The sequence below is a fragment of the Bos javanicus genome, chromosome 4, assembly GCF_032452875.1.
Source record: "Bos javanicus breed banteng chromosome 4, ARS-OSU_banteng_1.0, whole genome shotgun sequence".
Taxonomy (NCBI): domain Eukaryota; kingdom Metazoa; phylum Chordata; class Mammalia; order Artiodactyla; family Bovidae; genus Bos; species Bos javanicus.
Window position 1 is genome coordinate 75,488,846 of NC_083871.1, and position 24,333 is coordinate 75,513,178.

General features: G+C 50.7%; 1 protein-coding gene and 1 non-coding gene across 11 annotated transcripts in view; one reads left to right on the forward strand and one right to left on the reverse strand.

The window, feature by feature from the left end:
• Positions 1 to 24,333, forward strand: part of TNS3 (tensin 3) — a 222,886-nt gene that overhangs the window by 82,055 nt on the left and 116,498 nt on the right. For 9 of the 10 annotated variants that reach the window (XM_061414398.1, XM_061414397.1, XM_061414399.1 and 6 more), the window contains 3 exons: positions 19,687 to 19,739; positions 21,692 to 21,863; positions 24,220 to 24,270. In XM_061414398.1, coding sequence (XP_061270382.1) covers positions 21,714 to 21,863; positions 24,220 to 24,270 — 201 coding nt within the window. In that variant the 5' untranslated portion in view covers positions 19,687 to 19,739; positions 21,692 to 21,713. Of the gene's footprint in view, positions 1 to 8,086; positions 10,103 to 19,686; positions 19,740 to 21,691; positions 21,864 to 24,219; positions 24,271 to 24,333 lie in introns of those variants that run through there. The other variant, XM_061414395.1, reaches the window with a different exon arrangement.
• TRNAI-AAU (transfer RNA isoleucine (anticodon AAU)) lies at positions 22,591 to 22,664 on the reverse strand. Its single transcript has one exon. It is a non-coding gene; the product is annotated as a tRNA-Ile (tRNA).

The following is a 24,333-nucleotide window of genomic DNA, read 5'->3' on the forward strand; positions in this document are numbered from 1 at the left end:
AGTATTGAATTATTTCAGTAAGGATGCCCGCCAAATTGGATAATTAGGAGTTTGAGATACAAGAAAAAAAAACATACTCTGATGATATTCCCTTTATTTTACTGCAAAATTAGGTGACAACGACAGAGTACAGGCTTTCTGTTGGTACTAATTTGTGAAGAAGTGTTACTGAAGCTCATGGAACCTTGTCCCTCCTGCTGGCTCCCGTCCATAGCAGGCTCTCTGTAGGAATTTCTTGTCCTCGTCTGTAAGTGCAGGTATTTGATTAGATGCTGGTTATTCCTGGCTATAGACTGTTTCTGCTTGTGTGGTGAACTTCAGAAGCACAGACATGGGTCTGCATACCACAGCAGAGTCTTAGCTGAGTGATAGATGCTGTTTTCTGAAAGTCAAAAGCACGTGTACACGTGTGCCTACACACATGTAGGGATGCACAGCTGCCCCTTCAGAGGCTGTCTGTCTCATTAGAACATGTTTGACCAGAATTGGTAGCTCAGTGAGTAATGAATCGGCCTGCAGTGTGGGAGACCCGGGTTGGGAAGATGCCCTGGAGAAGGAAATGGCAAACCACTCCAGTGTTCTTGCTTGGAAAATCCCATGGACAGAAGAGCCTGGTGGGCTGCAGTCCATGGAATCGCAAGAGTCGCATACAACTTAGCAACTAAACCACCACCACGATGAGATTAATTTGTTTCAGGCCAAAAGACACTTGCAAACTTCCTTGTTCTTTAATCCCTCTGATCTTAGAAATAGAGAAAAGTCTCAAGAGTCATGTCAGATCAAAGGCCAAGTCTTCCACTTGGTCAGTGGAACCAAACTTAACATCTATGTTTTTGGTAAAAAGCCAGGTGAAACTCGAATAAAAATATGCATGATGCTGTATTCCCAGAGTTCAACCTTGAAACTAAGTCTTCTGATTGCTCTGCACCAGGTAGCCTGTCTATACAGGGATGAGTCATCTGAGGAGCCCCGTGGAAGACCCTTGAGGGGATATATGGAGACTGAAAGGCCCAGTTAGGATGAGAGAAGCCTGGGGAATACACCTGGACTCAGGGGGCTGGGACATGCCCAAGGTCAAGTAACTAGAAACGGGGGACAGGGGTGAGGCCAGAGCTTGTGGCAGTATCTCCACTGGAAAGGCAGGGTGCTCTAGCCCTGCGGTGCTGCTGAGGGTTTGTGTTTGCTCTGGGGAGCCCCAGGCCCTATGTCTCCAGTTGCTGCATCCCCGTGGGTGTACATGCTGGCGGCTTCTGCATATTCTCAAGAAGTATGGATGGACAGGAGTGCCCGGGGATTTACAGCTTGGGGGAGCAGTGGGAAGCATTGAGAAAGTGCTGGAGTTGAGGTGCAGTCTGGGAGCTCCCTGTTCTTGAGATTCATGTGCCCTGGGGACCGAGATGTCCACTAGCCCCTCCAGGGCAGCTCAGAGCAGGCCAGGCTCCTGGACTGGGTTGATGACTTTGTTACTTCATTTCTCAGTTGCTCGTTTGTTGTATTTTTTTCTCACTTCAGAGTCCTTTTTGAAGGCTGGGGAGCTGGACTGGCATGAAGTCAGTGTGAGTTCACACTGGGATGGGAAGACCTCTTCCATTCCTTTCGGGAATCAGCAGGACCCAGGCCAAACTGGTCAGGGCCAGCCAGTTCCCGTTACGGAAGGGGCCCTGACCTTTGCCCAGCCTCTGCCTGCAGCTGCCCTCAGCACCTCCCCTAAATGCTGCCCTGAGCCATCCCTGCACCTGGGTGTGTGTTCCCGTAGATCTCCAGGGAAGGGGCACCTGCCTCCAACCTTTTCTAACCCCAGGCCAGACTTCCGTCTACTCTAACTTTGATTTCACCATTCCCTTCCACACCTGAAATAACACCCAGGCTTTGGTTTTTTTTCACCTTTGGGGGTAGAATAGCCAGGATTTCTGGGAAGTGACCTGGTAAAAGAGGCCCTGATGGCGTTTGCAGTTCTTTAGTGGGGACTCCGGGTCAGCCACTAGGAGGCTTTCCTCAAGTCTCAGTTCAGGGACCTTTGAGAAAGAGGGACAACCCTCCACAAATTAAGGGAAAACCATCCCTTTTGGAGCCGGGGTTTGAGAGCTGGTGGCTCCCTGCTGTTGCCAGGCCTGCCTGCGGGTGTGAGGAGAAGGCTGCAGGAAACACATTAACCCATGGCAGCATGGAGCCCAGCTAATGATTAAAACCCACACCAGCCGCCTGCAGTCACACCAGCAATTGCTTCTCTGTGTCTGTTCCTGTCCGCCTGTCAGGTGTCAGTGTCCTCTGCACGTCCACCCAGGTATGGCACAGCTCGGTGTCCCTGTCCACCCTCATCCTGGGTCCCCATGCCCCATGCTCTGGGCTGATGTGACCAGGGCCAATAGCTTCCAGAGTGACAGCTCCTCTCCCAGGGATGGGCCTTTGGAAATGTTTCCAAGTAATGACAGGGGTGTCCCCAGGTCCAAAGGCTGGAAGTCTGCAGTGGATAAGAAAACTCAGGTTGAGTGTTATTTATTTTCTTTTATGGCCCTGAGTCTATTGCAGTCACAGGTTTTTAAGTGTGGGAGGGACGCCTGAAGACAGTGGTTTTGTGTGATTGGTGGTGGAAATAGCAGTGACAACTGAAAGGGAAAACCAACTGCTTATTTTTCAATGCCTTGAATTGGGATGGAGGAGAAGCGTCATATTACCAAAGCACTTGAATTACCTGCATGTATTTTTACCTGTAAGGAGAGTATTCCTTTAAAAAAGCATAACAGCCAACTCCCCCATAGAGAAGTCTCTGCCGCGGAGCAGTGGACGAGGGGTGGAGTGACTCTGGCTGTCAGATGGGATCCCAGGTTGGGGAGTCAGATTCTCCCCCAAATTCTACATGCCCTCGGGCCCTCCACCTGGCCCTCTCCTGGGAGCCAGGGAGCGTGGGGATCCAGGGGCCTGTCTCCAGAACTGGGTTTGAAGAGCAGGTGTGGAGGCCAGGACTGGGACCTCTAAGTGTTGCCTGGATTGGTGTTGTCACAGTTTTCAGCTTTGTGACTTTGAGACTTTTGCTGGGGTGCTAAGGAACCAACTTGTGAAATTTGGTAAAGAAAAGCAATCAAGCATTCAACCTTTTCATGTTTGATCTGTACCTCAGAGTTCAATATAGATGAAGGGAGAAAGCCTTATTTGGTGAGGAATTCCGGCTGACAGATGTCGAGAAAGTGATAGAGTAGCCGTGTTTCAGACCGCTAATAAGGGCGGAGCAGCTCTCTCTAGGACGTGACCTTCTGTAACTGGCTTGGTCACAAAGGGAAGCTGGTGGGGTCATGTGGGCCTCATGTGAAGGATGTTGGAACATTGATTACATATTTGCCCCTACCAGAAATCAAACCAGAATCAAATTAAGCCAGACCCACCCACGACTTACCGGAAATACAGGGCCAGAGCGATCTGAAAAATAATTCCAGAGAGGTCAGCAAAATCCAGAAGGGGGAAATTCTACTGGGTAAAGAGAACCCCGGTTGTTTTTAAATATGCTGCAGAAAGAGGAGGAGGAGGAACTTGTGTTGTAAAGGAACTGAAGAAACAGGTTAAACAAACATGGTGAGACTTGATGTGGATCCAGTCACAGTGTCAGACTGTGAAAAAACAAAACCAAAACAATACTTGTAAGACAGGGACGTTGGAACATTGATTACATGTTTGTGTACAAATATGATGATGTATTTGGTTTATATTAAGGAACGATTGCTAATGATACTGGTATTTTTTTTTCTCTATGCTAAAGATACTGAAACACTTATTAGACGAAGTGGTATAATGTCTGGAGTTGGCTTTACAGTGGTTCAGTGAGGGGCTGTGGGGGTGAGTGTGTGGATGCAGTTTATCTGGGGGGTATTGGAAGCTGGGGCACCTGAAGCTCCGCACCCTTGTCTCCCGCTCCCAGGGTTATTATGCAGGATGTGGGTAGTGTAGGCACAGAGCTCAAGGTGAGCAGGTGACTGAGGCCCAGTGGCCAGGAACTGTTCATCATATGCATCGCCCACCATGTTCTGATATACACTGCCAGCTCCCCACCCTGCAGTCGTTTCCCACATGTGAGGGCTCAAGGCTTGCCCACCAGTGGCCATTGTGGTCTCATGACCAGCTGGCCTCTGGAAGGACACTGTGTCTGCTTGAGGAAATGCTTCACTGAAATCCTGCCATTTTCATCAGCACAGGACCCAGAGGGGATTGATATATTGTTTTCTAAAATGGCAATGTTTGCTTCATAAAGCTTTTTAAAAACATTCTACATAGAAGTGAGTGTCAAACTAGCCAAGGGCATTCTTACTCTTTGAGAAATTTATACAGCTTCCTTTCCAAAGGGGTTGATGTTGAATGAGTTAAACTCAATGTCACAAACGACTTTGGAAAATGAAGAGTTAAAACGGACTTGCGGAAATGAGCTCCCTGTCCTTGGGAATATTCAAGTAAAAGCTGACAGCATTGCTGCAGTGGTCATTCCGAATGTGATTGGGAGACTGGGGTTTCATATTGAGTGAAAGTGACAGTGAGGGACGCTTTAATAAAGTCATCTTACTATGTGGTAACGAGGTTTTAGTACAAACCAAGCAATGCACAGATGGTTTAGTCAGTGGTTCTCAAAGTGTGATCTCAGCCCAGCAGCAGCAGCAGTAGCATAAGTCTGGGAACTTAGAAGCACACATTCTCTGACCCCACCCCTGTCCCCAGATCTCTTTACCTAAGCCTTCTCTGGGTGGTTGTGCTGCCAGCTGAAATTTGGGCACCTGAGAGAAGGAGATGTTTTCCAGGGGAGGGCCCACTCTGAGCAAGGCTGGCAGGTTGTGAGAGCTGAGCGTGGCGATGACTGAGGACCCTGCAGCCTGTGGGGTGGGCAAGGGTGCTGGGCTGCCTCACTGAGATCCCTTCCTCCTGGGAACAGTCTCTCACCTCCTGAAGCCCTTCTCTTCCCCCGTGTTGTGTAGACAACACTGTGGTCCTTTTGTCTGTGTTCTAGAACACAGAGCCAGCTTCGTCAGAGTCTCTGTCTAAAAAATGCTCCAAGCAGCTCAGCGTGTGGCGTCCTAAATCCTCAGGTGAGAACAGGGCTCCGGCAGAGATAGTGATGTGTCTTTAGAAGGAAGCATGGTGGCCTTCACCACTCAGCCTGCCATCCAAGGAGGCAAGAGAACTCCGGGGCTTAGCTTCCTAAGGAGCGTAAAGCATCCTCGGGATAAAGAAATGACATCCTGTCAAGTTACAAACGTGACTGGGTTAGACTGTGATTAGGATTCTTTTCATGATATTATTGGGACAAATTTATTATGTGGGGACATTAGAATTGGGAAGTTTTCCAGGTATTTCTTAGGTGAATCAAAGACTGAATCATCTACAAATAACAGGTTCAGTTACAGTCACTCCTCATTATTTGTGGATCATATATTTGCAAACTTGCCTATTTATGAAAACTTATTTGTAATCCCCAAATCAACACTCACTGTGATTTTGTGGCCATCCTGGGACATGTGCAGAAAGGCAGAAAATTTGAGCTGCATGCGAGCACTCACCGGCTGTTGTTGGACAAGGCGCCTCTTGTTTCAGCCCTCAGACGAAGAGTAAACAGGGGTCCTTCTCAAAGTGTATTTATATTTAGTGCCACATTTTGGGATTTTTTTTTTTGCTTTTTGTTCATGATTTCTGTTTACAATGGCACCCAGCTATAGTCCTGAAGTGCTAACTGGTACTTTGAGGCACCAGAAGCCTGGCCAGTGTCATGGTGACTTTTTAAGAACATGACAACCTTGAATGAACTATAGTCGATCAGTTATTGATTTAGGGGTCCTCAGACCTTTCCCCTGATTTGCCCATCAGAAAGAACAGACCCTGACTCACTTGCAACTGCCTCCCCCTGAACCTGTGGTGAACACTTCATGTACAAACCTGAGAGGTGGGCGGGAGGAGGGGCCAAGCTGGAAGAAATCCATGGTGGAGGGCTGAGTGGTCTGGGCACTGGGGCAGGATGGGCCTGCCGGACAGGACACTGCCCGTGCTGGACACCCCAGAGTAGACCCACATCTCTGCTGCTGAAACCCTGTCTCTGCAGAGAGCTCTCACTCGCCCAGGCTGAGTGACCCTACCCCAGGTTTAACAACACAGGTCCTCACCTTCTAGAGACACATCCAGTCTCTTCCTGGGTTGCTAGTCACTCCTGGGCTGCTCCTTCCTGCATTGTTCATGTCCCTGGCTGGGGCTGAGAATGCTCCTGTTGGGAATTTGTTGGTGTCTTTGAGACCTGATTCCCCAGGCGTGGGGTGTTCTCCATCACCATGGAGGAAGGAGTAAACAGCTTGTCCTTGGGGCATCACACCTGGCCCTGTCTACGGCCCCACCAGAACTCACTGCCCCTCCCCATTGTGTTCCTCTCTTGTGATATACAGGAGCTGGACTTGGACCTTCTCTCCATCAGGGCCCTCAGATGGTGAAGGGTCTGCCTTTGAGCTGATACTGCCAGGAGCCATGGGGACAGGGTCCTCTTGACTTCTCCAATCCTCAGAAAGCCTAGAGGCTCCCACCCTTGACCCATTGCACAGAGGTTAGAGCTGGTGCTTCAGTTCAGTTCAGTCTCTCAGCCGTGTCTGACTCTTTGTGACCCCATGGAATGCAGCACACCAGGCCTCCCTGTCCAACACCAACTCCCAGAGTTGACTCAAACTCAAATGTCCATTGAGTTGGTGATACCATCCAACCATCTCATCCTCTGTTGTCCCCTTCTCCTCCCACCTTCAATCTTTCCCAGCATCAGGGTCTTTTCAAATGAGTCAGTTCTTCACATCAGGTGACCAAAGTATCAGAGTTTCAGTTTTAGCATCAGTTCTTCCAATGAATATTCAGGGCTGATTTCCTGTAGGATGGACTGGTTGGATCTCCTTGCTGTCCAAGGGACTCTCAAGAGTCTTCTCCAACACCACAGTTCAAAAGCATCAGTTCTTTGGCACTCAGCTTTCTTTATAGTCCAACTCTCACATCCATACATGACTACTGGAAAAACCATAGCCTTGACTAGACAGACCTTTGTTGGCAAAGTAATGTCTCTGCTTTTTAATATGTTGTCTAGGTTGGTCATAGCTTTTCTTCCAAGGAGTAAGAGTCTTTTAATTTCATGGCTGCAGTCACCATCTGCAGTGATTTTGGAGCTTAGAAGAGTTCCAAATTCTGCTGACATGACAGGTAAGGGGACAAGTGGCCCGATTACCCTCACCCCTGTGGTCCCTCTCAGGAACCCCCTGCTGTCCTGTGAGGACTGAGCTGACCTAAGACAGACACTCTGGCTCCCCACCTCGGGGTCTCCATTGTGTCTGGACTGGAAGGAGACCCCAGGTGATTTCCTCTGGAGGCCTTCCTGCCAGGGACAGGGCTGTGAGGGCCACTCACACCCCTCCCTCTGTTATTCTGTGAGAAGAAGTGAAATGTTCTTGTTATGAAATAACTGATTAAAAAAAAAAAGACTGCTTGTTTAGATGTAATTATAAAGTGGGCCCATTGTGAATCTTCCTCTTAATTTAAGGGGCGTACCAGACTATTTCATAAAATGAAATCTACTGGACAGCCACTAGTGTAGACAGCTGGAGGGGAGGTTCTCACAGTGAGGGATAGGGGATGGGGCTCTGGTTATGGGCGGCTCGTGGTTCAGTGCTGCTTGCTTTTCCTCTTGTGAGTGTCAAGGGAGTGAGTTGAATGCAGCCTCAGACAGGCTGGGTCACCTATAAAGCCGCAGTGTCCCCACAGCCTGACGTGTGTCCAACCACTACCTCCCTTATCCTTTTGGCCTCCTGGAAACTTGGCACCCAAGGAACATGACATTTCAGGAGCTAATGGGGTTATCAGGCGCCTGCTTCTTTCTGGTCCTGCCTTGCTCTTTGACTTTGATTTTGTGTTTGTTTATTGGTTTTGTGCTAATTCAAAAGGACAGAAGGCAGGCAGGCCGGTGGGTGGGCAGACACCTGTTAGGTTCTGGGACACCTGCCTTCCCAAGAATCCCAGTAGGTTTCCTGGGGGAATTTAGGAGGACAGAGGCGGGGGGGGGCACTCTGGCTTTGCCCTTTCTGATCCCCACAGAGGTGGGATTCGTTGGCGCCAGCAGGACGCAACCCCTGCCCTGTGCGGTCCTTCCTGACCCCTCTCTGGTTCCTGCAGGGTCCTGGCAGGAGGACCTCAGCCGGAGCCCGTGTACGTGCTGCCACTGAGCCCTCGGCTCCACTGTGGGACCGGCCCCCCTGGCGCCTGTGCTCCCAGCCTCCCCGCTCCTGCTGAACCACTCGTGGGCCACATCAGGCCAAGGGCAGGGAGGGGGCAAGATGGGAAGAGGGAACTGCTTCTGGAAGGAGAAGCGGGCCATGCTCCCCAGTGCAGTAAGTTCCTCCCCAGAGGGATCTGCAGGGCCTCCACTTGCACTTGGCACTGAGTCCGTCCCTGGCGCCTCTCCTCTGTTTGCTCCTGTCCTCACTCTGCTTTAATGGGACTGTGAAAGTTACATGGGGCGTTGAGCCCTGACCCTGGCTCCCACGCTCTGCTTCCTGGGGGTGGCCGCTGCCTGCCCTGCAGACCTCTGCCCACCAGCCCCTCTGGGACATCGGGCTTGATTGTGAAAGCATGGTTTCCGCTGCCTGTCCTGGGCCTCCCTCCCTCCCTTCATCAGCCTCCGAGTTCCACATAGTTCAGACCAGCCTACGCATCTCAGAAATCTGAGTATTTGGTGACAAATAAGCATAGACATAGTTTCAGAACATGACTTAGTGACCGAACAACAACAAATCTTAGCGTGAACAAAACCTTGCTTCTCATAGTTGAGCTTGGGGGCAGAATGACGTTACTTTAGCTCAGTTGGTAAAGAATCTGCCTGCAATGCAGGAGACCCTGGTTCAATCCCTGGGTTGTGAAGATCCCCTGGAGAAGGGAAAGGCTTGCCCACTTCAATATTCTGGCGTGGAGAATTCCGTGAACTGTATAGTCCATGGGTTTGCAAAGAATCAGACATGACTGAGTGACTTTCACACACTTTTAGTTTCCTAACTTCAGAGGGGTGTGTATTTTTCTAGTAATTCATGGTAATTGTTGCTTACTTGTAGGAGCGTTAAGAAAAAAATTCTCAAGGTGGGCAATCCTGATAATGAATCTGTTTCTGGTCTTCTCATTCTGGAAGGGAACAGTGTCTTGCTGGCTGACTGACGTTGGGAAAGTTTCTTTGCCCAAGTCTTATTTCTTTGAATGGAGCTGTGGTCTTGGCAGGTTATTGCATTTAGTGTGGGCTTGTGGGCAAGTTTCACTTCCATGGGCCAATCCCTCCCTGGCACCAAACACAAGTATTGAATGTAAAGCTGAGATTTATTTAGCTTTTATTATCTGCTAGATGCCATTCTTAGCTCTGCACATTTCCTTATTTAATCCTCCCAATACCCCCACTTTCCAGATGAGAAAACTGAGTCACAGAGAAGTAATTTCCAAAGGTCAGACAGCATGGGTCTCACCCAGGCGTTAAGGTTCCAAAGCAGGTACACTTCACCCCTGCACCCTACGAGCCAGGTGGTGAGTAGTGAATGAATGAGTGAACACATGAAGGCCTTTGTGTTTGAACTGGATGTGGCTAGTTGTTGCCTTTTAAAAGATTGTAATTATTTTTTTTTATTTTTGTGGTTACGCCATGTGGCTTACAGGATCTTAGTTGCCCAACCAGTGATCAAACATGTGCCCCCTGCAGTGGAAGCATGGAGTCTTAACCACTGGACCACCACACAAGTCCCTCAAAAAGTTTTAAAACGTATTTTTAAACTGTTTGTTCAAAACCGTCTGTTTTCCTGGAGAAACAAACAGAACGTGCAGAGCTGTTTCAGTTGGTCTCCTTAAGGGAACCCCCACCCCAGTCCCCAGCTGGGTGATGACATTTATGCACTGCCACCAGGCCCTGTGCTTCCTTGTGAATCTGGCTCTGGTTATGCAACGTTCCTTTTGTTCCTTTTTGCGGGACCTTTTCACAGCGCCAGTTTCAGGGCTGGTCAGCATGGCTGGGAGCAGCACACAGGTCCGACGACTCTGGGAAGCTGGGGGCCGTGAAGTGTCCTCGGGCCCTGCCAAGTTTCTGGTATGGTAGCTGCGAAAGGTCTTTCTCTGCTCTTTACCCAGAAGGTGGAGGGGGCGAGGGGAGGTGGGAAACAGGGGCGCAGCCCAGGGATCCCAGTGCCACACTTCACCGCGAGAGTTGGGGGTAGTGAGCCTGGGGAGGGAGGCCTCTGCTTCGGGTTCCTCACTTTGCGGGGGGTGGGGGGAATCTCATTAGATATTTCCATGGGGTGACTTGGGGGGTCCTGTGGGTGAGAACATGTGTTACCGAAGCCTGTACCTGGGCGAGTGCAGCCTGTGAGTCCCAGCCAGCCAGTGAGCAGAACCCACCTTTTATGGTCTGTGGGGACAGGCTGTCCTTCACCATCACTGGGTTGTCTGAATTGGTGCTTCACTGCCTGGCTGTTCGATGGACAATTTCTTCCTGATAGCCAGCCACCCCCTATTTCATTGATTCCATATGGTACAAACTTGTGAAGGTATAGAGAGTGGCTACTCTTCAGCTGTTATTCATTTAGATGATGAGTCCATTTAAGCCACTTAAATAATAAATGAATATACCCTATTTAGTTTTAGTAGCCTGAAAATAACTAGATATTCATTACTGAAATGTAAAACAGTATCCTCCTGCCTCTTAAAATGGCCAGGGCAGCCCTCTGTTGCTTTGAAATGACTGCTGGGTTTATTCTTTCCCTCATCCTGCAGACCCCAGTGCTTTGCTGCCTGCTGTACTGTGTGGCAAGGGGACATGGGAGCGTCATCCCCCCAACATAGGCTTGATTCTCCCCTGTGCCAGGCCTGCAGTGTGTGCGTGTGTGCGTGTATGGGTATGTGTATGTATGTGTGTGTGTTTGTGCTTGTGACAGAAACAGGCGCTGTTGCATCTTCACAGGGAAGCATCCGTGGTCTCCCCACCAAGCCGTTCTTTTTTTAAAATTATTTTTTTATTTGTCTGCACCGGGTCTTAGTTGCAGCATGTGGATGGAATTTAGTTCCCGGAGCAGGGATCGAACCCAGTCCTCCTGCATTGGAAACTCAGAGTCTTGGTCACTGGACCATGAGGGAAGTCCCCCGAGTGGTTCTTATTAAGGCACTTCTTCTGTTCTCATTTTCCCCTCATCTCATCTCATGGTTTCCCAGAAAACACATATGTTGCTGTAAATGTTAATAATGCATTTACTCTCTGCTGGGCCCTGTTCTGGGTATGTGACTGGCCTTTGCTGCTTTAACCTCACAGCCACCTTGCAGAGAGGTTGCTGTAGTTATCAGTCCATTTTCTGGGTAAGGAGCATGAAGCACAGAGAGGGCAAGGTGCCTGCTCAAGGCTACACAGCTGGAGCATTTGGAGTTCTGTTACCTGTTCTTAGAGGCCTTTAAAACTAAGGGAGAGTGGAAGCTGGTAATGCAGGGGCACCTTGTGTGGCTAACCCTGGCTTTGTGTCAGTTGGCTGTCCCTATGTGGCCCTGTAGTCACAGCTTCCTGGGGCAGGAAGGGACTCCCGGAGAAGCCCAGAGGATGGCCATGGCGAGGAGTGCGGGCATGGGTCTAGCCCTGGCCCCACGACTTAACTCCTGTGTGGCGGGTCTTGCTTTGTCTTTTCCTCCACTTTCTTGCCCTGGGGATTGGAGGGTGACAGAGCACATAGCCTTATAGCTGCTGTTGTCTCCACCCCTCCCTGCAGTCCAAATCAGATCCCTCTTGTAATCCTTTCAGGTGGTCCCCTAGGCTCCACTGAGGCCCTCAGTGATGTGGCGTCTGTGCTGTGTCACTCCTGTGTCGGGTTTGTTAAGCTCCATTTTTTTGTAGAAGCCTATAGGAAGCCAGTGATCTGCCTCTCACATTGGCAGATTATTATTGGCACTCATTACTGGCGACGCAGGGTCTTTTGGTTTGCAGACGGTTTCTGGCTGTGACAGCAGCTCCCTCGTCCAAAGCCTTCGATGGCACTTTTGCATTCAGAGTAAGGCCTTCAGGGTGTTTGTTTCCTGTGATACATCGACTACACACCTTTTCCTTGAAAAAGTATAAGATACTTGGCATCCTGTCAAGATAGCAGAGGTTTGAGTCTTGGTTCGAGGTGGTGCAGGGATACTTGACAGAACCAAGTAAATGTCAGGACAGCTGGGAACCCAGGGCCCTGGAACCCTATCCGCCCTGGGGAGTGAGTAGTTCTTAGGAGATGTTGCCCAGTGGATGGGGATCCCGCCTCCCCCTCTCCTCCAGATACCCCCCATGTCTGTGAGCCAGGGGCCCCCAGGCACTGTGGAGACCTGTGTTTATTCAGCCCAGATGGGGCTGGCAGGGTGTGTTCCCCGGGGAGCTCCAGCACTCCCACTTTGGACATGTGCTTTGGCCTTCATCCCCAGAGAGCTTCCAGCTGCCTTTTCACCCCAGTGGTCCCCACCAGGACCCCAAGGCACCCTGTTCTCTCCCTCTGTTGTTTGGAAGTATGTGGCTGGCCCACGTCTGCTCCCAAATGGTGGCTGGCCTGTCCGAACCCCATCCTTTCCTTCTTAGAGAGGCGCAGTTATCAGGGGCAAAGCAGTTCCCTCCCAGAGGTGCTTGGGCCAGTGTCACCAAGTGCTCTGGACTGAGCCTCTGCTGGTCTCAGCCAGTGGCGCACCCATCTCTGTCCTCTTTAATAAAAGAAGTTTGTATCAGCATGCAGATGTCGTGTTGGTTACTATCCTTAGTTGAAAGATGGGCACCTGGCAGCAAAATTGCTGTTGCCTATTTCAAATATGAAAATAACCCCATTTGGAAAATAAATGAGTTTTAATACTTTGAAAAATATGTTGAACAAGAGAGCCCCCAGGCAGGTCATCTGATTCTTTATCGGGTGGACGACTCACTAGTCTCTGCCTCGGAACCATGGACTCGGGGATTTCAGGGCTGGGCCGGGCCTTCTGAGCACTAGATCCAAAAGTTGTCATTTTATCAGAAGAGACTGATGCCCAGGGAGGCCAGCGGCTTCATTGGAGTCCCAGGACCACATACTGGTCCAAGCAGATGAGCTTTGGGCCTCAAGCAGCACCTTTAAGGAGAAGCAGTCTGGGCCTCGTTGGGTTACCTTTCATAGGTTAACCTTTACCACGGATCCCACCTGTGTCTCTTTCCTTTTTCCTTCTTTTTCTTGGTGCCTTGAGGAGTTGCAAGCTGTGATTAGCACGTGCCAAAGGGGACACAGGTGAAGGAGGCTGGGCGGGGTGGAGGTGGGTGCTGCATTGCCCTGGAGACAGGGAGACTGGGAGGAACTGGGAGGTGCCCGAGTTGCTTTCACCCAGGACACTGGCACTGATCCATAGAGGGCGGTGGTGGCCTGCAGGGCTCAGACTCCAAAGGCTCTCCAGGAAGGCAGGTGGACAGCCCTCTTCTTGCAAAATAACACGAGAAAAGGAGTTTGCAGCACAGATCTAGGGGCCCGGGGTCTACAAGTAGAGAGGTTTCTTTAGCCTTCTCCAAGGTCAGGATGCAGGATAACTTATGAGCAAGGAACCGTCTTCAAGAGACTTCAGCAAGGTAGTTCTCAGCCATTTTTCTTTTATTGTAATATAATTGCTTTATAATGTTTTAACTTCTGCTGTATAACATTGTGAATCAGCCATATGTATACATATATCCCCTCCCTCTGGAGCCTCCCTCCCTCCCCCATCCCACCCCTTTAGGTCATCAGAGAGCACCGATCTGAGCTCCCTGTGTTATACAGCAGCTTCCCACTAGCTATCCGTATTACACATGTTAGTGTATATATGGGCTTCCTAAGTGGCACTGGTGGTAAAGAACCCGCCTGCCAATGCAGGAGACATAAGAGACATGGGTTTGATCCTTGGGTCAAGAAGATCCCCTGGAAGAGGGCATGGCAACCCACTGCAGTATTCTTGCCTGGAGAGTCCCATGGACAGAGGAGCCTGGCAGGCTACAGTCCATGGAATTGCAGAGTCAGACACGGCTGAGTGACTAGCAAAGCACTATGTATGTGCGTCAGTGCTTCTCTCCCAATTCATCCCACCCTCTCCTTACCCCCTGTGTCATCCTGTGTCGTAAGTCCGTTGTCTACATCTGTGTCTCTCTTCCCACCCTGCAAATAGTTCCATTAGTCCCATTTTTCTAGATTCCATATATACATGTGCATTAAAATAAATCAGACATTCTTAAGGCATGAACTGTACTGTGGTGATAGATGAGGGCTTCAGCTTTTTAGCCCCAAGAGTAGATAAATTCTTTACTTCCAAGTAAAGACGCATAGAAATGTCACATGTTACCTTCCTGACAAGTGCAGTGTTTGGACAAGTCGGGCTGCTTCCAGTCGGCGTGAGGCGTGAGCTCCCTGAGCAGCCACGGGGCCTCTCTCCAGTGTATCCGGGTCCCACCCACTGCTCATCATCTGCTTGGTTCCAAACACAGCCCCAGAATGAGGTTCTCCCTTGCTGCAGGATTTCGTGCCCATCAGATCTCAGAACCTGGCTTAGAAGTGGTGACTCACTCATGATTCCTCTGTCCTTCTAGGCTTAGGGCTAGATTTGCTTCCCCGGGAAAAGCTCCTCTAGCTTCACTCGTTTCAGTCTGACCCAAGGACAGGCTGGGCAGGATGGGCTGTGGACCACCGAGGGCTGGGGGATCGAAAGAGTCCATGGTTTTGGTGTCAGAAGTTGCGCTGCCTCTTAATTCTATACACCTAAGAGTCCTGAATGCCCTTTCCCCAGCTGTGAAGTGAGGACAGTCATGACTTACGGGGGTTCCTGCTGAGAACCAGGTGCCTGGCCATGAATGGGTCTGCTTCCTGACCTTGGTCACCTGTCGCGTCTTACCGGATGGTGTTGGTAGAGTGTTGCTGTCTTCTATAGGGGGGCAGGGGGGCTGCATAGTCTGTGGACACAGGCCTTGTCACCCCAGGCACAGCTGGCTGCTGAGGCGTGCAGGAAGGTGGGGGCTTTCTCTCCAGCCTCTTGGAGGCCCTGGAGGCCAGAGGGCCTGCCTTCTTCGAGAATCCCCTCCTCACTCTTTCCCTCCTGCACCTGTTCTGGCTGCACTGGTTCCCTCGCTGGTCCCACTGCAGGGCCTTGGCACTGGCCATGCCCTGCCTAGTCCTATCCCCCTCACGTGACCTCCCTAAGCCCCTCACCTCCCTCACCTCCCACAGCCCCTCCACACTAGGCTGCGGCTGTGCCTGCTTCCCTGCATGCTCCTCCCCTGAGGGTTGTCAGGAGCCTTGCTGGCAGGCTGGGGTGGATAGTCAGTATGTGGGGGTTCCAGCTGCTGTCATCCACTTAGGTGACGGGGGTCTGCTGGAAGGCATAGAGGGCCGGCCTTCAAGGAGTTCGCTCTCTGTTTACAAACTTATAGTTATGGTTGGTGTCAGATTGTCTTGAGTCGCTGTGTGTTACTTCAGTCTAACTTGTTCTAACAGCTCAGCTGCAGGTGAAACTGAGAAATACTGTGAGGCTAGGCTGAGGCCTAGCTTTCTGATTGTATTGCTTGTATGTAGGTTTGTATTTGTTTACCTGTTTTTCATGTGTTTATGTGTGTGTCTACATATCCTCTATCTGTGTATCTATCAGCTCTCCAACCTATTTATCATCTGTCTATTGTACCATCTAGTTATGCATTTATCATCCGTCTATTGTACCATCTAGCTATGCATTTATCATCTATTGTACCATCTCAGTTCAGTTCAGTTCAGTTGCTCAGTCGTGTCCGATTCTTTGTGACCCCTTGAATCACAGCACGCCAGGCCTCCCTGTCCATCACCAACTCCCAGAGTTCACGGAGTTCACTCAGACTCATGTCCATCGAGTCAGTGATGCCATCCAGCCATCTCATCCTCTGTCGTCCCCTTCTCCTCCTACCCCCAATCCCTCCCAGCATCAGAGTCTTTTCCAATGAGTCAACTCTTCGCATGAGGTGGCCAAAGTACTGGAGTTTCAGCTTCAGCATCCTTCCCTCTAAAGAAATCCCAGGGCTGATCTCCTTCAGAGTGGACTGGTTGGATCTCCTTGCAGTCCAAGGGACTCTTAAGAGTCTTCTTCAACACCACAGTTCAAAAGCATCAATTCTTCGGTGCTCAGCTTTCTTCACAGTCCAACTCTCACATCCATACATGACCACAGGAAAAACCATAGCCTTGACTAGACGGACCTTTGTTGGCAAAGTAATGTCTCTGCTTTTGAATATTCTATCTAGGTTGGTCATAAATTTTATTCCATGGAGTAATCTTGTACCATCTAGCTATGCATTTATTATCTAACACATCTGTCATGTGAAGGGCAGTGGTGTTCAGGACTTGTTGTGGATGAGGGCTGGCTCAGACCCTCTGTGGAGCTGCGAGGCTTTGAGGCTGCTGCAGGGATTGTGGGTACTGCCCCTCCAGGCCCACCCTCCCTGCCGTCCTGGGACTTGAGGCCCAGAAGCTGCTCAGCTTGGTGGCTTCTGGAACAGGAGGTAGCTCTTGCTCATGTGCTGATTTGGGGAATTACAGAGCAAAACTAAGTCAGTTTTCTTAGACCTTGAAGCCACACCATGGGAGAGTGGGAGAGTGTGGGATGATGGGGGCTTTTGGAGAAGGCTTTGTAGCCCCCTTGAAACTCAGCGCCTGTGTGTCAGGAATGACGGGGGAAGCACCCTCACAGGCTAAGCAGTGAGGCAGGGTCGGCCTGGGGGCAGGCAGCTTGGCCTGGTCATGTCAGTGCTTGGACATCAGCAGGTGGGGTTGGGCCGCAGGACCCCCATGGCTTCCCCTCCCTTCAGAGTGTTGTCTGCTCTCCTGCTTTGCTTTGTCACATAGGTTTGCACAACCTGCTTACCAGGGTCTGCAGCTTCTTAGTGAAAATGCAGAGATGTTTGCAAATATCAGAAGACATAATCAGTCCCTTGTGCTGGTTGATTGGGAGCAGTGGTCTCCAGACAGGTTTATGTACTCACCCCCAGGGCTGGGATCTATGTATGTTTAATTGCAATGGAGTGTGAATGCACTATATTATGTTCATTTATGTATAAATTATGTACCTGTCCCACATTGCAGAGATTTTGTGTGCCTTCCTTATACACACTCACAGTGTAAAGCAAAATGGAAAGTGCTGAAGGAACAGTAGACGGTGCTGTGTGCCTTCGACTGGGACAGTGGTTCTCAGACATGGGGATGTTTGGACTCAGGTTAGCTTAAAACCAGTTCTTCTGGAATCTTGATGATATGCCAAGACTAGTAGCTGAGTCCTAAGGGAGATGAAGTCCTTGGGAGGAAGGACAGGCTGGATGGCCCTGCACAGTGTTCAGGGCCTGTGACCCGGCCCTGGTGAGGGTGGGGTCACTTTTAGGCCCCTGCAGCTGTCATGCAGTAACTCTAGGTAGGCCAAGAATGTTCCAGTTCCAAGGTGCTCAGGGTCCACCCTCAGAGGCTCCCTCACTGTCTTCCCTCCACGAGTGTCTGAGTTCTGTCACTGGCGGGAAGACCTGAATGCCACACCGGGAGCTGGCACCTCATCTGAGCTGACCCTGGTGTTGCACTTTCTCCAGTTACAGAAGTAAACTGTGTTCTCAGTAGAAAAGGAAAAAATAAATGCACGTAGAAGAAAAAATAAGAAAAGATACGTAGTGAAACGTTCCAGAAACACGCCGCTGCCCAGGCAGCCTGCACACTGATAGACATTTCCAGGTGTGCGTGTGTAGCTGTGAGTGTGTGTGAGTCACGCACTCTGCGCCAGGGAGTGGCCACGTGGCTGTTAGTGCTAGTGCTGTCACACATCACGGCGTCTCTCCAGGCCCACAAGTGTGTCACCATCTGTAAGCCCCACGACTTATCTAATGTCACTAAGTCGCAGGGTTGAACTCTTAGGCTGTGTATTTTTCACAGTTACACACATCATAATGCAGCGAGCACCCTGGTCCATAGAGACTTACGGACTTTCCCAGTAATTTCCTGAGTTATTCCTCACATTGCTGTCACGTGTTTCAGACCTTTTAAGGGCTTTTTATATTTATGGACAAGCGGTTTTCTAAAATGATGAATTCGTTTACATTTCATTTACATTTTAGAAATACTTTAAAAATATATATTTTTAGATTTTAATCTTTGCTTTCTAATGGATCTCCCCCCCAAATCTCATTGTTTGGAGTCCATATGGCCTGAGCCATCAGAAGTCTGGGGTGTTGGGAAGATGGGCAGGACTGATGTGGAGCCCAGAACAGTACAGACATGGGGTGTGAGGCCTGCCGCCCACTGGGAGGTGGTCTTGGAGGCTGGGGACACTGGAACAGTGGAGGGCAAGTTCTGGTACCTGGCACCCACGGGGACCATCTCAGTTGGTCCCCAGACACCTCTGCGAGAGGAGGAGACGACCTAGAGGCATGTGTCCTGGCTAGGGAAGATCAGCCACTGCGTGTGGACACCCAGAGCCCACTCTCACATCTGAGCATGGAGGAGAGTGCCTTCCAGGTCCTGCTTTTGTCTGGGGCCCACGTCACAACCTCTGCGGTTTGGAGTTGGCTTGACCACACGTTGTGTAATTTTAGGAGGTCATCTCTCTCATTGATCCCTGAAATAAACTTGGTATTCACTCTTCATCCCTTCGCTTCACACTGGGGGAGCCACTGTGAGCCAGCTGCCCAGGTGGGACACCAGGCAAGGGGGGATGTCAGATCCTGTCTGAGAAGGGTTCCCCAGGGCCAGCGTGGGCAGGAGCAGAAGGGGGTGCCGAGGCTCTATCCACCTTGGCCAGCTCTAGCCTGCTGCATGGTCACCCCTGTGTCACCTACTCAGAGCATGTCCTGGGCTGGTCCACAGAGCTGTATCCATGAGACGCAGCAGGCAGGGAGGAGCTCACAGAAGGCAGGAGAGAAAGGAGCCTCCTGAGAGGAAGGCGTTCGGGGGAGCTGAGACAGGGACATCTGGATTCTCCTCCCCTTCTGCCGTTTTCCACGAAAGCTTACACCTCTCTGCGCCTTGGTTTCCCCACTTCTGAAATGGGAAGTAATTTCTCTCACAAAGTTACTGGATTCATCTGCTGAAATAGTGGATATAGAGGAGCCTAGTGGGCTGCAGTCCATAGGATCACAAAGAGGTGGGCGTGACTGAAGTGACTTTAGTTCGCTCACACGCCTTGGAGTTTAACACACACACTCACACACATACATAAGGGTTGTGTAGACTGTAAAAAAAAAAAAAAAAAACTGAAGTTTTTTTTCCCTGTCAGATAAGCTTTTCAAAAATAGAGTGGTAAAAATGGAGAATTCTCTGAAAATCAGTAACTGGTTCTTTTGAGCAGATATAACAATAATGATGTAATAGTGGCCAACGTTGATTGAGGGCTTCCTGTATCCTGGGACAGATAGGCCATGACCATGGACCGCTTACCTTGCCCTGACCAGGGGTCATGGGAACCTGCCCTGCTGTTGATTAGTGGAATTGTGTCACTTGGGATCTGAGGTCTTAGGGCTGAGATGTCCTGATAAGCTGGCGACCCTCCTAGGTGATACGATGAGCCAATAGTGAAGGGTCTGACGACGTTTATGATCATGTGAAACAACTGCCATCCTTCCTTCCCAGTGGGGTTTGCAGTGTGTGGGCTGGCAGCACAGAGATCTGAGAATGACCCTTGTCTTGTCATTTGCAGGCTCCGGGGGCATCATCAACACCTGCTTCTCTGTGCTGTGACAAACCGTTCAGGTGAGTGTCCGTCACTGAAGCCACTTCAGTGCCTCTGGCCTTGGGTCAGCTCTCGCAGAGGAAGCCTGGACACGGTGTTATTTTATTCTGTAGTAATCTTAATGTCTTTTTCAATTTTAAATAGAAATGCTCAAAGCTGATAAATATCATATGTGTGTCTCTTTCTGGAATGTAATGTCCCAGCATTAGAAATCCTGGTTGTGGAAATGTCCAATCAGTAATTACGTTGCTGTGATTTGATTGTGAAGTGTAGCATTGGGGAGAGTTCTAGAATTGACTTCAGCACATGAAAAGCCCATTATTTTTTAATAGGTCACTGTTGCTCAGTGGTGTTTGACTCTTTGCAACTCCATGGACTGTAGCCTATCAGGCTCCTTTGTCCATGAAATTCTTCAGCAAGAATACTGGAGTGGGTTGCTGTGCCCTTCTTTAGGGGATCTTCCCGACCCAGGGAGTGAACCTGAGTCTCCTGCATTGCAGGAGATTCTTTACTGTCTGAGCCACCAGGGAAGTTCCAGAGTCAAAAGATGTGGTTTGATTTTTTAAAGTAAATAGGACTCTTTTACATTCATGTCTGGTGCATAAGGTAGAGAAAAGTATCTTGGTGATTGTTTGTATTTGAATAAACCAATTTTAAAAAATAGATTTATGATCTGGATATTTGATATTTCTTTTGGGCATCATAATTGCATTGTAGATAGTTCTAAATGTATCTTTGTCTTTTAGAAATAAATGCAAAAATACTTATAGAAATGACATATAATGTCTTGGGTTTTTTCAGGGCAATCACAGTGAGGAAGGGGGGTAACAGAGAGTATGGATGGAAAAAGCTTGGCTGTGTGTCCATTTTGAAATTGGATGATGAATACTCAGAAGTGTGTTTAAACTATTTAGTATACTTTTGAATTTTTTTCAGAATTAGGAGAGAGACTCATGTAATAGGAGTGGTACACAAACAACAGCTCATGTAATAGGAGTGGTACACAAACAACACCTAAAGCTGGTGGTGGGGGATTTGATAGGTTAAAACCACCCTCCCATGACTGTCCTGCACCGCTCTGTGGATTCACCAGTCTTTGGGGTTGACCCCATCACCTCTCACCTGGATTTTTCACCTTCTATTCCTGACAGCACCCACAGCCCTAGAAGGCTCTTCCTGGGAGGGGCTCTGGGGCCTGTGGTCCCCATTGCACAGTCCTAGTGATGAGGAAGCAGAGCCTGGATGCTGCGTGCTGGAAGCATTATCCTGGGCTCACCAGGCTGCAGGCTCTCCCCACCCAATGGCCCTAACTAAGTCCTCCCCTCTGCTGGCTTCATTGCTTGGTATTTTTATCCTCTTCCAGACCCCATCCTCCTGCTACCTGATGCCTGCCCTCTAGGTTAACCTAGGGGCAGTCTCAGCAGAGCCAGCACACAGCTCTTCTGATAGACACCAGCCCTTGCCTCCCAGCTGCTGCAATTCCCTCCCAGCTCCTCCTCTCTGCAGGACAGGCCAGCCTCCTCCCTGGGCAGTGGGCCTCCACATGTCCCCCAGGATGGGACCTGCAGATGTGCCTAGGCACTTGTTGATGTCTTCCAGCCTTGGCCTCTTGCTCTGCCATTCATCTGTCTAATGGGCTTCTTCCCTGCTGCCTACACCTGACTTGACACTCAGAGTAAGGAATGCCCCTCCTTCCAAGATCCAGGCTCTCTGAACTCATGCCCACCCAAGGAGGTGCTCTCTCTGCTGGCTTTCCATCAGGCCTGCCCCTACCAGGAGCCTCAGTGTGCTCCCTGGTTGTAGCTAGTTGTGCCCCAGTCATAACCGTTAAGGAAGTTTTAGCTTTGTGCCCTCCTGTGATGAGAATCAGTAAATTCCCAGAAGCCTGTCATCAGGTCCGGGTGTGAACAGTGAGCGAACGTCCCTCCTGGTGCTTGGCCCCTTTCCTGACAGCTGCCTGTGTGTCTCCCAGGCCTGCAGGGCTGAGCCCCGCCATGGAGGACGGCCGCGAGCTGGATCTCACCTACATCACCGAGCGCATCATCGCCGTGTCCTTCCCCGCGGGCTGCTCCGAGGAGTCTTACCTGCACAACCTGCAGGAGGTGACGCGCATGCTACGCTCCAAGCATGGGGACAACTACTTGGTGAGCGGGGACACTGAGCGTGAGGGAGGCGAGGGGCACTGAGGGTGGGGACCGTGAGGTGGGGGGACGTTGAGCATGAGGATGGCCAGGGGGTGCGGCGGGGGTGGGGGACTGGGGGGCGCTGAGTTTGCTGAAACTTGATGAGCGAGGGTCCCCATGTGTGGGGACTGAGGAGCCTGCGGGTGGGAGTACAGGCTGGTTCCTCTGCAGTTGGCTTGACGGGCAGTGGTGCGCGGAGGGGGCCCGCCACAGGGAGGCTGTCCTGCCACATAGCCCGCTGTGCAGTGGGGCGTCTGGGCTCCTCGTGAACGTGCAGCCCCCCCAGCTCGTGGCCCATGTGCACCCCGAGGGGTGTCAGCTTCCTTCCCTGCTGCTGGGGTTAGCACCCCTGCCTCTGAAGTGAATCCAGGACTGGAGGGTGGGCATCCAGAACTATCTTCCACCCCAGTTCCTTTCAAACACACATGAGGCTGTTGAACAGAGCACACATCTGAGGAAGGTGCTGTGCGGTGCTTAGTCACTCAGTCGTGTCTGACTCTTTGTGACCCCATGGACTGTAGCCACCAGGTTCTTCTGCCCATGGGCATTCTCTAGGCAAGAATACTGGAATGGGTTGCCATGCCCTCTTCCAGGGGCTCTTCCCAACCCAAGAATCAAACCGGGGTCTCCCGCATTGCAGGCAGATTCTTTACCAGCTGAGCTACCAGGGAAGTCCACTGTAAGTTTCTGGCCTGCACAGGGATCGAACCCGTGACCCTGGCGTTATTAGCACCACACTCTAATCAACTGAGCTAACCGGCCATTTGAGGAGGATGAGGAGGACCAGTCTTCCTGAACGTCCTCTTTCTCCACCTACCCGTTCTTGTTCCTGAGGCCCCGGTCCGGCAGGTGGCTCTGTGGCTCCATCTTCTACTACTTGAGTTAGATGACAGCTCCTCGCCCTTCTCCAGACCTGCTGCTAGAAGGCCTCTTTATCTCCATAAGGCAGCTAATCTTTACCCTAAACTGACAAGGCAGTTATTGTCATCCTTATCGGTCTCCTCAGATGTCTAAACGGCTGGGCGTGTGGCCCTGGAGGCAGAGAGAGGGAGGTGACCACCCAGTGGCTTCCAGCAGCCCCTGCCCAGCCTGTGGCTTTCCCACTGTCCTCAGAATGGCCTGGTGACAGGCAGGGAAGGTGGGGTCCAGCCCATGAGATCGTCCCACCCCGTCCTTGATCACAGCTGCAGGAATGGTCTCTTCCTCCTGACACTCAGGGTGGGATGCCTCCTCCCTTCTCCCCTTGCTTGCTGCTCACTGAGGGTGAAGGCCTGGGACCTGAGGCCTGGGGTCAGGGGGCTGGGGGCTGGGGCACTTCCCCTCACAGTGGTGGTGCCTTGTCAGAGCCTGAGTCCACCTTGCAAAATGGTGAAGCTGTGGGTCCTCACCTCATTCGAGGATAAGGACCTTTTTGAAAATTGGGAGGAAGGGTATGTTTGTCTTCCATGGAGCCTGAGTTGAGAGCCCTGGGCTAGATGCACTTCTTCCCCACTGCACATCTGAACTGTGCTCTGACAAGGGCATGTGGAGGCCGATCACCCCCCGCTCCCCAACACGTACACACAGCTGCCTGGTCAGGTCACAGACGTTGGCTCTCTGAGGCAGGTTTTAATGGAGCCCATGGTCCAGGGTGTAGCTTGTTCTGGGGTAGAGGAGCCGTGGACCTCATCCCTGGAGCACCTTTCCTCTCAGGTCTCTATAGCGTCCATCTCTGAAGAGAGAGGTGTGTGGAGCCCCTCCTGCCCCAATGCTGTCCTTAGTTTTTCCTTTGCTTGAGGTGTGATCAGGTTCCACAAACAGCTCTGCTTCTCTGGGAGCGTGGCCTGGGGCTCTGGGCTGGCTGGGGCTTCCTGAGACCAGGCCCCCTGCAGGCCCAGGGCCCTCCACCCCGTACCTTGTTCCCTCGAGGAACCAAGGCCAGTTCCAAAGGATGTGTATGCTCTCCTCAAAAGTGTTAGTTGATCAGTCATGTCTGACTCTGTAAGACCCCATGGATTGTAGCCCATGAGGCTCCTCCATGGGATTCTCCAGGCAAGAATACTGGAGTGGATTGCCATTCCCTTTTCCAGGGAATCTTCCCGATCCAGGGATGCAACCTGGGTCTCCTGTATTACACGCAGATGCTTTACCATCTGAACCACTAAGAGGTGACTGTCCTTATCATCTGTTTTTTCATTCCATGATGATTACATATCTATACATTTCTGTCTTTTTCATAATCTGCCGAATCGAAGGCAAAGAGCCTGTGAGAATGTAGTTGTTCCCTTTGGTCTGAGGATAATGACTAGTCTAATAGCTTCTTATTTCCCCTTTGTAGGTGTTAAACCTCTCGGAAAAGAGATATGACCTTACAAAGCTTAACCCAAAGGTAGGACCTTAGCCCTTTGTATATTCTGAGTTTTGTTAAGTGTCTGTGATGCTTATCCTGCTC